Source organism: Mytilus galloprovincialis, chromosome 6 (assembly GCF_965363235.1).
Source record: "Mytilus galloprovincialis chromosome 6, xbMytGall1.hap1.1, whole genome shotgun sequence".
Classification (NCBI taxonomy): Eukaryota; Metazoa; Mollusca; class Bivalvia; order Mytilida; family Mytilidae; genus Mytilus; species Mytilus galloprovincialis.
This window is the reverse complement of record NC_134843.1, coordinates 46,012,550-46,029,751: the sequence shown is the minus strand read 5'-3', so window position 1 is coordinate 46,029,751 and position 17,202 is coordinate 46,012,550. Positions and strand designations below refer to the sequence as shown.

The 17,202-nt window shown below is 32.5% G+C and overlaps 1 protein-coding gene across 3 annotated transcripts in view; it reads right to left on the bottom strand.

Annotated features, from left to right (window-relative positions):
* LOC143079716 (coiled-coil domain-containing protein 149-like) overlaps positions 1-17,202 on the bottom strand; it is a 172,144-nt gene that overhangs the window by 42,260 nt on the left and 112,682 nt on the right. For all 3 annotated transcript variants that reach the window (XM_076255250.1, XM_076255248.1, XM_076255249.1), the window contains exons 6-7: positions 13,520-13,692; positions 11,915-11,987 (exon numbers count right to left, since the gene is read on the bottom strand). In XM_076255250.1, coding sequence (XP_076111365.1) covers positions 11,915-11,987; positions 13,520-13,692 — 246 coding nt within the window. The remainder of the gene's footprint in view (positions 1-11,914; positions 11,988-13,519; positions 13,693-17,202) is intronic.

Sequence of the window (17,202 nt, the reverse complement as noted above, 5' to 3'; positions counted from 1 at the left end):
AGACAAAATCTCCCTCTGTGACAGGTTCGATCTCAACTAATTAGCACCCACTTACAGAAAAGTCGGTAACAATTTATGTGTAATTATTGTCTTTCGTCCTCTCTCCTTCTCATATAACCTCCTTGTCTAAACAAAAGGAACAAATTATGCATAAATTATCCTATGTCATTATAATTATAAATTTGGATCTTTAAAATTAGCTGAACTGATTAATTATTCTACTTTTTTAACATTTTTTTCATAGAAAACTTTCAACATTGTAATTTACTATGTTAAAATATACCTGTTTTTAATGAGTAAATAAAAAAAGCTAACTTAATTTGTTACAAAAGCAAATTTGTGAAAAAAAAACTTAAATATAAACAAGAAGTAATTGTAACAGAATACGAAGTCTCCCAAACAAACCTCCCATATTCATTTGATGTGTTTCATTTCTTTTGATATGTTTGATTGTCCCCTACAAGAATTTATATGGTTTAGGGGTGGGGATCTGGACCGTTTACAAGATACTAGCACATTTTCAAATTGAATGGGGTGGGGGTGACGACCCCCAGGGGCTTCCCTTCAATTTCATTTCATTTCATTTGTTTTATTGTCCCATCCAAGAATATATATGGTTTAGAGTTGGGGATTTGGACCGTTTACAAGATAATAGCATATTCTCAAATTTAAGGGGGTGGGGTAACCCCAGGGATTCCACCTTTATTTCATGCGATTTGTTTTATTGTCCTATGATCATTTCTGAAGACTTTGTGTGTTTATCACTTAAAGTTTTCAAGTAATATTTATTTGAAAGTTTTCGAAAATAAAATTCCATAGGGTTCTTTAGTAAACCCCTCCTTTCTTTCGGCCCCCCCCCCCCAAAAAAAATACCCCTTAATAGACTCCAATGCACAAACGAACAATTCATGGTTCACCTAGACATATTAGTCTAACATTTAATGAAACCCTAAGTAAATCTAACAAGTGATTTTGGAGAAACGCTGCGGACAAGTTCAAATTTTAAAGTGGCGGAAGAAAAAGAAAAAGAAAAAGAAAAAGAACTAGAATTGCCATTGCAAGCAATAGCGGATGTCACATTACCCCCATTGCCACTAAGCGGCAGCCATTTCAAAAAATTTAAACATATATGGTGGCTAAACATCTTTCTGTAAGTTTTCAGTACATTTAGAGCATTTTAAAAATTATCACATTTTTGTGGTTTTCATAGCAACAGCAGCCATTTGACATTTTCAAAGTCAAAAGTCTCATTAATACATGCCAGTTAACAATAATATCAAGTTTCATTAAGTTCAAAGCATTTTGATAGTTTTTTTTTTATATTTTATCAGTTTCCAGGACAACGGCAGCCATTTTGGAAATGCCAAAGTCAAAAGTCTGTTTCAGACTTGCCAGTCAACAATCACATCAAGTTTCATTGAGTTTGAAGCATTCTGAAATTTTTGAAATTTTTGCTACTGTATCCATGGTTACAGAAGAGTTCCAATGATTGTCAAAATCATTCAAAACCTGTATATAGTGGACAACTATATTGTGTAAAAATTTGATAATTTTTAGTTCAAGCATACCAAAATTATTCACCAAACCCTGAAGTTTTTAGAGCATTTTGACACTTATGCATTGTTTTCATGGTAACGGCAGACATTTTGGAAATTCCAACGCCAAATTACGCATCTACCAATGTTGCTCATCGTTACTATGAAGTTTCACAAAATTTGGAGCATTTTGATATTTTTGAAATTTTTGGTGTAGTTTCCATGGCAACATAGTAGTTCCAATGATTGCCAAAATCATCCAAAACCAGTATATGCTCGGCACCTACAATGTATCAAAATATAATGATTCTATGTTTAAGCATATCCAAATAATCCACCAAAACCAAAAAGTGGAATTTTTCACAGTACTTCCGTATCCATGGTAACGGCAGCCATTTTTTATGTTCTTAAGACCTACTGCAACCGAAATTTTGTGTTCCTCATTATAGTTAACTTTCATTAAGGTTGGTTCCATTAGCTGCGAGAAAACTGCCGGAAAAAATAGGTGGAAGTATAATAATAATAATTAAAAACCAATTGTTTAGAGAACAATTGAAAGTCTTTCCACATGAAAGAAATTTTGTTTAGGAGATAAGTTTCCTCATTCTGATGCGATAAATAAAATGGTTAAATTATATTTTTGAGTGATATAAGGGAGATAATATAATGCTACAGGTGAAATTAATGTCACTTCCGATCTCATATGATAGCTTCTTTCACACTGATTCCATAAATATATAGATTCTATATACTTTTGTATGTGGAATGGGAGATAATTGGCCACTTCCGGTTTGTTGGAAGTCATTTTTAGTCTTCAGTTATCAGTTTATGTATCTATATGACAAAATATGTGGTTTCTCAGTACTTTTATATGAAAAAAATTGCAAAAAAGGCTACTTCCGGTTTTCCGAAGGTCACTTCCGGTACTCTTTTTTCAAGGTCATTTGTCACCTTACCTTTTGTATAAGATCAAATGCCTTTTCAATGGTCAAATGATAGCTTATTGTACGCTGATTCCAAAAATATATGGTTTCTATACAATATTTATTAAATAAAGGGGATAATTTGTTACTTCCGGTTTGAAAAATGTTACTTCCGATACTATCTGAATATTCACTTGACACTGATTCCAAAAATATCTGGTTCTATATACTTTCATAATAATACAGTACAAAAAATAGCTACTTCCGGTTCACACAAGTTTACTTCCGGTTGTTTTTTTACAAGGTTAAATGGTTTGAAACCTATTGCAAAAGGTTTTATGGATTTATCATGTATACATTTGAGGTAAAATCAAAGGTCAATATCTAGAACGTCAAATTAAGCTTTGACCTTGAGATCAATTTCAACGTCATAAACAAAGTACCTCAATTCAAAAGATCATAGGTCTTAATTATATTTGGTTGATGAGTAATATCACCATATGCGTATTTTCAAATACAAGAGGGGAGAAAACTCCCTTTAATGTTCAACATACCCTTGCAATCAAAATTCCACGTGGTATGACATGACGCAACTAACAATTTAGGAAAAGTAAATTGGTCGATATCTTATACAGTTTCTGGAAATTAGTGGAAATAAGCCAAATTCAAATTTAGAATATGACCTTGACCTTTGACCTTGACCTTATTTTCAGTTTTTTTGGACCAAGGACCTCAAATAAAAAGATCCTAGGTCTCTATCACTTATGGTTTACAAGATAGAAATGCATATCACTTATATCAAATGCATAAGGGGAAATAACTCTCATATGGAGTGTTCATATCGCTTCGGTAAAAATAGGACAAATCATGTAAAGGATATAACGAGCAATTTTATAAAATAAATTTGTCGCTTTCTTTTACGGTTGCAAAGGAGTTCTGGACACAAGGAAAACAGTGTTTGGGTAGATAACTCCTACAAAGAAAAGTATTCAGTTACGCAGGTTAAATTTCAAAGACGCATAAACTGTTTGATATCTATGGAACGCCACAGCTGTCTTATGTGGAATTCTGATATTACTTTATGTTGTTTTCTTATAACTTAATGATATTTTGTCTTTACTTAATATTGTTTGACATTACGTAATGATATTTTAATATAACTCAATATGGAATAGTCATTACTTAATGATATTTCAATATTACACGATATGGTTTTGTATTGACTTGATGTAGTTTTGCCATTACTCAATATGGTTTTGTCAATACTCGATGTGGTTTCACCATTATTCAATATGGTTGTGTCATTAGTCAATGCGGTTTTAACATTTCTTGACGTGTATGTAACTTAACGTAATGTAGTTGTTTCATTACATGATGTGGTTTTGTTATTTCGTAATGATGATTTGTCTATTCTTTATATGGTTTTAACATTACGTAATGATGTTTCAAAATTTGACGATTTTACACTACTCTGTTTTATTATTTGATGTGGTCTTGACATTCTTTGATGTGGTCCTGTCATTCTTTGATGTGGTTATCCCATTACTTGATGATGTAAAACTACGTGACCAATTCGGAAAAACCTGTTCTATTTTAAGATAGATTTCAATGTTGCATGTGCCTTGAATGTGTGTGGCCATCCATCGAATAAGTTCATTCGAATCAAAGTTCGGGTTACTGTTTGAATTAAACTTTGAGTTAGTTTTCGAATTCAAGTCATGCTTAGAATTAAAGTTCTTGTTAGCATTGAGTTTCGAGTTGGACTTCGAGTTTGAATGTATGTGAGTGATAAATCATAACCTAACATCGGCCTGTAACAGTAGTGTAAAAGCACAACACGAGAAAAAATGTAAACTATACAAAGTGATGCCCCCGCACTCCACTCATTTAACCGCTTATACCCCAAAAAGGACAAAGTGCAATTTTTCTCCCAAAGAGGAAAAATAATAAAAAAAAAAAAAAAAACCCTGACCACATGCACACCTTCAATACATGTACAAACAGCCAGTAGAGTGATAAATTCCAAGAATTCAAACTGTAGGAGGAGTTGTCTGGAAACGCCCTACTTATGCAAGTAAATTTCTCCCAAAATGACAAAGTTCAACTTTCTCCCAAAAGAGCAAATATTAATAAAAATTAAACCCTGACCACATGCAGTACACCTTCAATATATGTACAAACAGACAGTAAAGATAAAAAACTTCCTAGGATTCAAACTGTTGGAGAGTTATGCGGAATAACTATATACCAATAATGGGACGGACAGACGGACGGACGGACAGAGGTTAAACACTATGCCCCTAACTTTCAGTTGCGGTAAAGTTGCGGTGGCTTAAAAATAGTTTTAATTGGCTGACTCAATAGATCAGTGTTACTGGGTAATTTGTATCCATCGGGGTGATCTCGGGTTCCCCAGAAAGGTAAAGAGATTCTGTTCAACTATGGCACCCATTGTGTTATTCGCGAATTTAAACTGAGTGATTTGGTTTTATTTGATAGTTCACATTCGAGTAAAAGATGACGGTATTATGGTTACGACAACTGGAACATGTTCGTCGTCACATGTGAAAGATATTCCAAAAAGTTTATTTTTCAATTAGTGGGAGGTAGATCAGAGAACTCAATTGATTAAAAATAAAAGATTGATTTTCGTATATACACGCTAAAAAAAAAATCGGAGAATTCTTATTTTATAGTATTGATGCTTTGTCGCTTAGTCCGAGTCCCCCCCCCCTGATTTTCCTGTAACTAAAGTGTGAGTTGGTTTGAATTGTTTCATTTGTTAACAATAAAGTATTAGTCTTTTGATTTTTGTCGGGCCTGCGACATCAATGTAGCGGCAGTGAGACACAACAACGTCGTCGATAGTGGCGTCATTTCGGGACCTTTTATAGCTTACTATGGGGTATGGGTTTTGCTCATTGTTGAAAACGATACACTTTTTTAGGTAAATAAAACCGAATTAAACTGTTTTGACATGATAAATTTATAACCTCCATGAAGTGTTTTTAAACTTGTATAGGAGTTGTTCCTCAATATCAAGAAAAAGCATCTACAGAAAAACATATTTTTTTACCGATGAATGTACAGACGATCAACATTACGCTTTTACACTGAAAGCAGCTACATCAGGCGAGACACAACGTTCCATGGAATATTTTACAAATTTATTATAATACTGCTTCTATTTGAGAACTTTGGATGAAATAACAGGACCAAGTGGTTTGGGGATATCCAAATTATGTCCGAAATACTGTAAAATGTTTAGATTTATTTTTATTATTATTGTCTACCGTTCCCCTTTTTCATACCAAATAACTATGAACAACCACTCGAACTTTAATTTGAACTTTAACTTTGGCCATACCCATCCAAAGCACATTAAACAAACGACATATTGAAATCTGTTAAAAAATAAGACATATTTTTTTCGAATTGGTCACGTGGTTTTACCTCATCAAGTAATGGGATAACCACATCAAAGAATGACAGGACCACATCAAAGAATGACAAGACCACATCAAATAATGAAGCAAACACATCAAGTAGTGTAAAATCGTCATTACGTGATGTTGAAACCATATAAAGAATAGACAAATCATTATTACGAAATAACAAAACCACATCACGTAATGAAACAACTACATTACGTTAAGTTACATACACATCAATAAGTAATGACTATTCCATATTGAGTTATATTAAAACATGATTACGTAATGTCAAAACCATATTAAGTAAAGACAAAATATCATTAAGTAATAATAAAACAACATAAAGTAATATCAGAATTCCACATAAGACAGCTGTGGCGTTCCATAGATATCAAATACCAACTTAGAGGCTCCATAGGTTGCATTTCTGTAAATATTGACAATGCAATTTCCCATAGGAACTCCTTTTACGGCTAAAACTGTACCACTTTTACTATGAAGTTTTGAAAAAAATCTTATCCTAGAATTGAAAGTTCATTTGCACCACAATTTTTTTCAAAGGTCAAAATATAGGGCTGTGCGGCATATTTTCAACGTTTATATGCCCCGAACTTCTCAGAGTTGAAACTTACACTTATTTTCTTAACTACCCCTACCTCGAATGAAAGGTTACCACAGATTTCAATGTAAACAATAAGCACGTGTTTATTTACTGGTAACATTCCCCAGTTCTGTCTCTGCGATATGGAACACAGAGAGCATAACTGGGAACCAGTATGTAAACAAAATTAATTTTCTATGAATATTCTATTTCTCCCCAAAAGAGGCGTGTTGTCAGAAACAGCTGTATTTACAAAGTGCAACCTATAGAGCCTGTGTCGCTCACCTTGGTCTATGTGAATATTAAACAATGGACATAGATGGATTCATGACAAAATTGTGTTTTGGTGATGGTGATGTGTTTGTAGATCTTACTTTACTTAACATTCTTGCTGCTTACAATTATCTCTATCTATAACAGTACTTTCTGTGGAAAATGTAATTGAAAATCTTCAAATTTTAAGAAAATTGTTAAAAATTGACTATGAAGAGCAATAACTCCTAGGGGGTCAATTGACTATTTTGGTCATACTGACTTATTTTTAGTTCTTACTTTGCTGTACATTATTGCTGTTTACAGTTTATCTCTATCTATAATAATATTCAAGATAATAACAAAAAAACAGCAAAATTTCCTCAAAATTACAAATTCAGGGGCAGCAACCTAACAACCAATTATCCGATTCATCTGAAAATTCCAGGGCAGATAGATCATGACCTGATCAACAATTTTACTTCCTGTCAGATTTGCTCTTAATGCTTTGGTTTTTGAGTTATAAGCCAAAAACTGCATTTTACCCCCATGTTCTATTTTTAGCCATGGCGGCCATCTTGGTTTGTTGCCTGAGTTACCGGACACATTTTTTTAACTAGATACCCCAATGATGATTATGGCTAAGTTTGGTTAAATTTGGCCCAGAAGTTTCAGAGGAGAAGATTTTTCTAAAAGATTACTAAGATTTACGAAAAATGGTTAAAAATTGACTATAAAGGGCAATTACTCCTAAAGTGGTCAACTGACCATTTTGGTCATGTTGACTTATTTGTAGATCTTAGTTTGCTGAACATTATTGCTGTTTACAGTTTATCTCTATCTATAATAATATTCAAGATAATAACCAAAAACAGCTAAATTTCCTTAAAATTACCATTTCAGGGGCAGCAACCCAACAACAGAGGTCCGATTCATCTGAAAATTTCAGGGCCGATAGATCTTGACCTAATGAACAATTTTACCCCTCAGATTTTCCCTTAAATGCTTTGGTTTTTGAGTTATAAGCCAAAAACTGCATTTTACCCCTTAGTTCTATTTTTAGCCATGGCGGCCATCTTGGTTGGTTGGCCGGGTCACCGGACACATTTTTTAAACTAGATACCCCAATGATGATTATCGCCAAGTTTGGTTAAATTTGGCCCAGTAGTTTCAGAGGAGAAGATTTTTCTAAAAGATTACTAAGATTTACGAAAAATGGTTAAAAATTGACTATAAAGGGCAATTACTCCTAAAGTGGTCAACTGACCATTTTGGTCATGTTGACTTATTTGTAGATCTTACTTTGCTGAACATTATTGCTGTTTACAGTTTATCTCTATTTATAATAATATTCAAGATAATAACCAAAAACAGCTAAATTTCCTTAAAATTACCATTTCAGGGGCAGCAACCACACAACGAAATGTCCGATTCATCTGAAAATTTCAGGGCAGATAGATCTTGACCTGATGAACAATAAAACCCTGTCAGATTTGCTCTAAATGCTTTGGTTTTTGAGTTATAAGCCAAAAACTGCATTTTACCCCTATGTTCTATTTTTAGCCATGGCGGCCATCTTGGTTGGTTGGCCGGGTCACTGGACACATTTTTTAAACTAGATACCCCAATGATGATTATGGCCAAGTTTGGTTAAATTTGGCCCAGTAGTTTCAGAGGAGAAGATTTTTGTAAAAGTTAACGCAGGACGTCGACGACGGACGACGACGGACGCCAAGTGATGAGAAAAGCTCAATTGGCCTTTCGGCCAGGTGAGCTAAAAATCTAAGTGACATATTGCGAAACAAATATTTATCGCAAGAACAAAATTAGGCGGTAAAAAAAAAAAAAAATAATCAGAAGAAAAACAATAGGTCTTTCCACAGAAAAGTGGAAAGACCTAATAATCAGAACAAAAACAATAAGTCTTTCCACAGAAAAGTGGAAAGACTTAATAATAATACAGAACCAGATGCAGGGCGCAGCTTTATATGACCGCAGAGGTTGAACACTAAACGGTTGGGGCAAGTATGGACACAACATTCAAGCTGGAATCAGCACTAAATTTAGATTGTGATAAAATAGTTGACACAGCATAGGTTTCTGAAACAGAATGAATGTGGTCTAATGAACTTAAAAAAAACTATTTTGCCTTTGAGCAATTCACTATGCTGTTGAATATTAATCCTCTCAAAAAAATGTTTGAAGAAATTTTTTTTATTTATGAAATCGGAAATGAAAAAAATTGAACCCCCCCCCCCCCCCACCCCAATATTTTATTTTCACATCCCTCTTTCCCTTATTCCAAAACTGATCTCAATTCAAATTTCTAATGGAATTTGCAACAATAACTACTCATTTAAATATATATTAAAATGTAAAAAAAGTGCTTGTTATCACTGAATGGTAAAGATTGTTTTAATTTATCAGTTGGTTGTAAAAGTGAATATACATTGTATATTGTATAAAACAATGATTTAAGTTGATTCAACTACTATTCTGGACAAAGAAAGATAACTCCAATTGAAAATTTCTTGCTATAGCACAATATTGTGCAATTAGATATTTCTTGCTATTGCACAATACTGTGCAATTGAAAATATTTACTATTGCACAATAATGTGCAATTGAAGATTTCTTGCTATTGCGCAATACTGTGCAATTGAAAATTTCTTGATATTGCACAATACTGTGCAATTGAAGATTTCTTGCTATTGCTGAATACTGTGCAGTTGAAAATTTCTTGCTATTGCCTAATAAATAATATAGTAATTTTGGATCCTGATTAGGACCAACTTGAAAACTAGGCCCATAATCAAAAATCTAAGTACATGTTTAGATTCAGCATATCAAAGAAGCTCAAGAATATAATTTTTGTTAAAATCAAACTTAGTTTAATTTTGGACCCTTTGGACTTTAATGTAGACCAATTTGAAAAAGGGACCAAAAATTAAGAATCTACATATACAGTTGGATTTGGCATATCAAAGAACCCCAATTATTCAATTTTTGATGAAATCAAACAGTTTAATTTTGGACCCCGATTTGGACCAACTTGAAAACTGGGCAAATAATCGAAAATCTAAGTACATTTTAAGATTCAGCATATCAAAGAACCCCAAGGATTCGATTTTTGTTAAAATCAAACTAAGTTTAATTTTGGACCCTTTGGACCTTAATGTAGACCAATTTGAAAACGGGACCAAAAACTAAGAATCTACATACACAGTTAGATTCGGCATATCAAAGAACCCCAATTATTCAATTTTTGATGAAATCAAACAAAGTTTAATTTTGGACCATTTTGGCCCCTTATTCCTAAACTGTTGAAACCAAAACTTCAAAATCAATCCCAACCTTTCTTTTGTGGTCATAAACCTTGTGTCAAAATTTCATAGATTTCTATTAACTTATACTTAAGTTATAGTGCAAAAACCAAGAAAATTCTTATTTGGGCCCTTTTTGGCCACTAATTCCTGAAATGTTGGGACCAAAACTTCCAAAATCAATCCCAACCTTTCTTTTGTGGTCATAAACCTTGTGTTAAAATTTCATAGATGTCTATTCAATTTTACTAAAGTTAGAGTGCAAAAACTAAAAGTATTCGAACGACGCAGACGACAATTTTGCTGTTGTTTAAAAAGAAACAGAGGAAAAGCAATGTCACCCGACATTGTCGATCGGGTGACATAAAAATAATAATAATAAAAATAATTGAAGGTCTTTCCACCAAAAACAATGTATTCTAATAGGAAAGTTGTAAAATTAAGTTTAAAATGTCATTTCAATCGTCAAATGATAGCTTATTGTACGCTGATTCCTAAAATATATGGTTTCTATACACACAAAAAAATAAGAGAGATAATCTGTTACTTCCGGTTTGAAAAATGTTACTTCCGATAATATTTGAATATTTACTCGTCACTGATTCCAAAAATATCTGGTTCTATATACTTTTATATCAATGAAGTACAAAAAATAGCTACTTCCGGTTTACACAAGGTCACTTCCGGTTGTTATTTTCAAGGTTAAATGGTTTGATACCTTTTGCCAAAAGTCTCATGGCTTTATCATGTATATATATGAGGTAAAAGCAAAGGTCAAAATCTAGAACGTCAAATTAATCTATGACCTTGAGATCAATTTCAAGGTCATAAACAAAGGACCTAAAATCAAAAGACCATAGGTCTTAATTATATTTGGTCAATGAGTTATATCACCATACGCATATTTTTAAATACCAGAGGGGAGAAAACTCCCTTTTACGTTCAACGTATCCTTGCAATCAAAATTTACGTGTTACGACATGTCGCAACTAACAATTTAGTAAAAATAATTTTTTGATATCTTATACGGTTTTTGGGAATGACATGAATGAGTGAAAATAAGCCAAATTCAAAATTAGAATATGACCTTGACCTTTTACCTTGACCTAATTTTCATTTTTTTGGACCAAGGACCTCAAATAAAAAGATCCTAGGTCTCTATCACTTATGGTTTACAAGATAGAAATGCAAATCACTTATATCAAATGCATAAGGGGAAATAACTCTCATATGGAGCGTTCATATTGTTTCGGTCAATTTAGGACAAATCATGCGAGGATATAATGAGCAATTTTATAAAATAAATTTGTAGTAATCTTTTACGGTTGTGAAGGAGTAGTGGACGCAAGGAAACTAGTGTTTGGGGAGATAACTCCTACAAAGAAAAGTATTCCATTACGCAGGGTAAATTTCAAAAGTGCATAAACTGTTCGTTATCATATACCAAATATCTAAGCGACATATTGCAAAACAAATATTTATCGCAAGAACAAAATTAGGCAGAAGAAAAAAAAAAAAATAATCGGAAGAAAAACAATAGGTTTTTTCCACAGAAAAGTGGAAAGACCTTATAAGAACTGAGCAAAACAATAAGTCTCCAAACTTTGTTTGGGAGACTTAATAAGTGATTAATGCAATGAGATGTCATCTCTCATAGTCATTCATGTTGAAAGTCAAAATTGCAAGATTTTTTGAATATTTCGGATCCTTAGTAAGAGATTCTATCTAGAAAATAACCGTCAACTGTATGTCAGGTGTTTGTGGTCTGGGATATCTGTTGAACAGACTTAATTTTTAGTTCCTTTTGCCTTTTCAATTTATTTTTATATATTATCAATTACAAAACCTTATATTTAGAAACTGTTGCCATAGCCATTGATTTTTCTTCTGCCATCTGCTTTAAGCTCTCTTGTAAATACCTACAAATATGATTAGATAAACATGAAAAAATGTGGTAAAGATTGTCAATAAGACAACTATAAACAAGAGACAAAATGCTTAAATGAAAGCAACTATAGGTTACTGTAAGACCTTCAACTATGAGCAAATCTTATAATGTAGTAAGACATAAAAGGACATGGCAGTGTTAAAAATTGTAAAGGTTGCCCTTTGTAAATACACAAACCAGGCCTTTTTTGGGGAGATATATAATATTCATAGATATTTTGTTTTGTTACTTCCAGCAGGTTAGCAGATATGTTTTGATTTTTGACTAAAACATTTGTAAGGGTTCGGCGGAACACGATGTATCGCCTACTTTTGCTGTTGCAGACAAAGACAAAATGTAGAATCATTATGTCTTGCGTCACAGGCTCAACATAAATGGAGGAAAAAGTAATAAAACATTTCCTCTAGATACTATGTTTTGATTGTAAGAAGCTTCTGACCAAGTTTGTAAAAATCCAGGATTGTTTATGAATCTTATAAATGTTTTAAAAACTTTAACCGCAGACTGTAATGATTACTGGCAGAAAAACTAAGTCCATTTATTAGTAAAAAATGTATAAACAGGATTTTTTTACAAAATTTCCTTCTAGATACCATCTAATGATCATAAACAAGTTTTTGTACAAGTTTAATACAAATCCAGGATAATTTAAGCAACACGTTGGGTGCCACATGTGGAGCAGGATCTGCTTACCCTTCCGGAGCACATGAGATCACCCCTAGTTTTTGGTGGGGTTCGTGTTGTTTATTCTTTAGTTTTCTATGTTGTGTCGTGTGTACTATTGTGTACCTCTTTTAAGAAAGTTATTAAAATTTCAAAAACTTTTAACCACAGAGTAAATATTTGTAGTTACGTTTCAAGTTTATATAATTACATTAGATGTATGTTTCATTATAATACTTTATTCTGATTGGCTAACTGCACATCACATGTTATTCCTTAAGCAATTGCAGTACTCAATAAAACTTATCATTCATGATAACACATGGTCCCACAATAAAGTGCACAGGTGAATTAAATATTTTTTTTTTTTATAAAATTCGTGTTTTCATGATCATAGCTAAAAAATGTAATTATAAGTATTGAATGCTTCTTTTTGTAACTTCATAGGGTTGTAAAAGCGTTGACCGTGCGCACATTTTTAGAATGTACTTCGGTCAACGCTTTTAAATCCCAATGAAGTTACAAAAAGAAGCATTCAATTCTTAAATAAAGATTCATCTTGAAAAATCTCAGATTCCGTGAAAAGGGATACAAGCAGAGAGTTCATATATAAGCCAAACCAGTTACATCATCATTTATGTGATTAGGTTAACTTTTCTGAAATTGGAAGTATCGAAGAAATTCATTATTTTTTTTAAATTTCAAGGGACAGATGTTGACTCTTATGATATACCTCCTCCTTTTATTGTTTTGGTCATGTAAAATATGATAAAGAACTAATTGATTTGAATATCAATCACAGTTATTTTATATCTCTTTGTACAGTTTAAACTAACTTACTTGTTTTCCATACCAAGTGCATCTATATCAACAATTCTGTTCTCATCTCCTTTTAGAATGTAATTGAGTTCCTGGTTCAGTCTGTCATATTTACTTTTATATGCCACCCTTTCAATTACTAATTCTTCTTTTTCATCTATCACTTGTTGAAGATCTCTTTCTAACTGATTAATCTAAAAATTAGATTTAATAATATTTCATGTTGCTAGTGATATTTGACAAGCATTTCATATCCTGTAAGGGTTTTCAGGGAATGGTATCATTAACAACTCATGAATTGAAAAAGAAGGCCATCAAATACATTTGTACTAGGGATGTCAACGAGTACTCCAGTATCGCTCGGTAGTACCAAGTATCGATTAAAAAAAGCATATTATGAGTATAGCATGACAATACATAGTCCCCTATCGGTGTCATATGGTATTTTGAACCCCCTAAAAAGTGAACCTAGGGTCCAGGGTCATTTTTCACATATGGTATTTTGACCCCCCCCCCCCTGAGGTATATTGAACCCTCCTGTTTTTGATCAATAGTATTGCAGATAGCCAACAAATTGTAAATTAGATTATCATTTTTTTTAATTTCAGGTTTTAAGGAGGGGTTCAATATACCGCAGGGGGGTCAAAATACCATTGCTAAGTAAAATTTTCAAAACATCTTTTCCAGCATGTTTTACATAATGGTTATTGAAAAACTGGTCATTATCGTGATATATGGACTGCCCACAGGACAGTGGTATAGACTGAGACAGCGATAATGACTGAGCCAAAGGCGAGGTCATTATTGCTGTCGCAGTCAATACCAACGTCCTACGGGCTTTCAATATATCACGATAATGACCAGTTTTTCAATAACTATTGTTTATTTCATTGAGAAACTGTTTTAAAAAGAATTCATAAAAAAAAATTAAAATTGTTGAAAGTAACCTCGAGATAATGTACGATTTCTTTAGGATAGAGTGAAGACCAGTCACAGTTTTAGATATCTATATAACAAGTCACTTCAATATTTGAAATACAAAATAAAGTTTACTTTAATTTCATCAGTAGCAAAACGGTCATTAGAGTTATCTGCACTAGCAGACGTGTCTTCTCTTTTCCTAACTGTAAACTGCAAACACGTCTGAATCGCGTTGCGCTTTATTACGGACGTCACTCAAACAGACAAACCACGCACCACCGGTCATTATCATGTGAAAGTCTGTTAATAACCAGTTTTCCGGTCCGTTTTGTTCTGTTAATGACTGATGGAACTTATTACTGAAGAATAAAGAATTTCTTGTGGCCTCTTTTTATCAAATAATTTAAGATAAGCTTATTCTTAACCGATATGAAATAATAATACATACAAACTACTTATTGGAGTATTATTACTATGTTAAGGAGTTAGAATAGCTTGAATTTTTGAAATTCAAAGATATAGTAGGGGGTTCAATATGTCGCAGGGGGTTCAAAATACCATGGCTAAGTAAAATTATCAAAATGTCTTTTCCAGCATGTTTAATACATACTAACTACTTATTGGAGTATTTTGACTATGTTAAGAAGTTAGAATAGTTAGAATTTTTGAAATGAGAGGTCTATAGTGGGGGGTTCAATATACCCAGGGGGATCAAAATACCATCGCTAAGTAAAATTTTCAAAACATCTTTTCCAGCATGTTTAATACATACAAACTACTTATTGAAGTATCATTACTATTTTAAGGAGTTAAAATAGGTCGAATTTTTTAAATCCAAGGATATAGTAGGGGGTTCAATATACCGCTGGGGGTCAAAATACCATGGCTGAGTAAAATTTTCAAAACATCTTTTCCAGCATGTTAAATACATACAAACTACTTATTGGAGTATTATTACTATGTTAAGGAGTTAGAATAGCTTGAATTTTTGAAATTCAAAGATATAGTAGGGGGTTAAATATGCCGCAGGGGGGTCAAAATACCATGGCTAAGTAAAATTTTCAAAATATCTTTTCCAGCATGTTTAATACATACAAACTACTTATTGGAGTATTTTAACTATGTAAAGAAGTTAGAATAGTTAGAATTTTTGAAATGAGAGATTTATAATAGGGGGTTCAATATACTGCAAAGGGGGGGGGGGTCAAAATACCATGGCTAAGTAAAATTTTCAAAACATCTTTTCAAGCAAGTAAAATACATACAAACTACTTATTGGAATATTTTTACGAGTTCAAATAGCTTGATTTTTTGAAATTCAAGGATATAGTAGGGGGTTTAAATAACATGGCTGAGCTGAGACTACTATGTGTTATATAAAAATTTCAAAACATCTTTTCCAGTATGTTTAATACAAACTACTTATTGGAGTATTTTTACTATGTTAAGAAGTTAGAATAGTTAGAATTTTTTAAATGAGAGGTCTATAGTGGGAGGTTCAATATACCGCAGGAGGGGTCAAAATACCATGGCTAAGTAAAATTTTCAAAACATCTTTTCCAGCATGTTTAATACATACAAACTACTTATTGGAGAATTATTACTATGCTAAGGAGTTAGAATAGTTAGAATTTTAGAAATGAGAGGTCTATTGTGGGGGGTTCAATATACCACAGGGGGGTCAAAATACCATGGCTAAGTAAAAATTTCAAAACATCTTTTCAATCAAGTAAAATACATACAAACTACTTATTGGAATATAACAATTATGTTAAAGAGTTATAACAGCTAGATTTTTTGAAATCCAAGGTCTATAGTAGGGGGTTCAATATACCATGGTAGGGGTGTCAAAATACCATGGCTAAGTAAAATATTCAAAATGTCTTTTCCATCATGTTAAATACATACAACTACTTATTGGAGTATTATGATTTTGTTAAGGAGTTGGTATAGCTAGAATTTTTGACAAGAGACGTTTATAATAGGTATTCAATATTCAATACCATGGCTAAGAAAAATGTTCAAAACATCTTTTCAAGCAAGTAAAATAAATACAAACTATTAGAATATAATTACAATGTTAAAAGAGTAATAACAGCTAGATTTTGTGAAATTCAAGGTCTGTCTATAGTAGAGGGTTCAATATACCATGGTAGGAGGTCAAAATACCATGGCAAAGTAAAATTTTCAAAATATCTTTTCAAGCAAGTAAACACCGCAGGGGGTCAAAATACCATGGCTGAGTAAAAGTTTCAAAACATCTTTTCAAGCAAGTAAAATAAATAGTAATAATACTCCAATAAGTAGTTTGTATGTATTTAACATGATGGAAAAGATGTTTTGAAAATTTTACTTAGCCATGGTATTTTTGACCCCCCTGCGGTATATTGAACCCCCTACTATAGACCTTGAATATCAAAATTTCTAACTATTCTAACTCCTTAACATAGTAATAATACTCCAATAAGTAGTTTGTATGTATTTAACATGATGGAAAAGATATTTTGAAAATTTTACTTTGACATGGTATTTTGACCCCCAGTACCATTGTATATTGAACCCCCTACTATAGACCTTGGATTTCAAAAAATCTAGCTGTTGTAACTCTTTAACATAGTTATTATATTCCAATAAGTAGTTTGTATGTATTTATGTATTTTACTTGAATTGAAAAGATGTTTTGAAAATTTTACTTAGCCATGGTATTTTGACCCCCCCCCCCCCTTTGCAGTATATTGAACCCCCTATTATAAACCTATCATGTCAAAAATTCTAGTTATTCT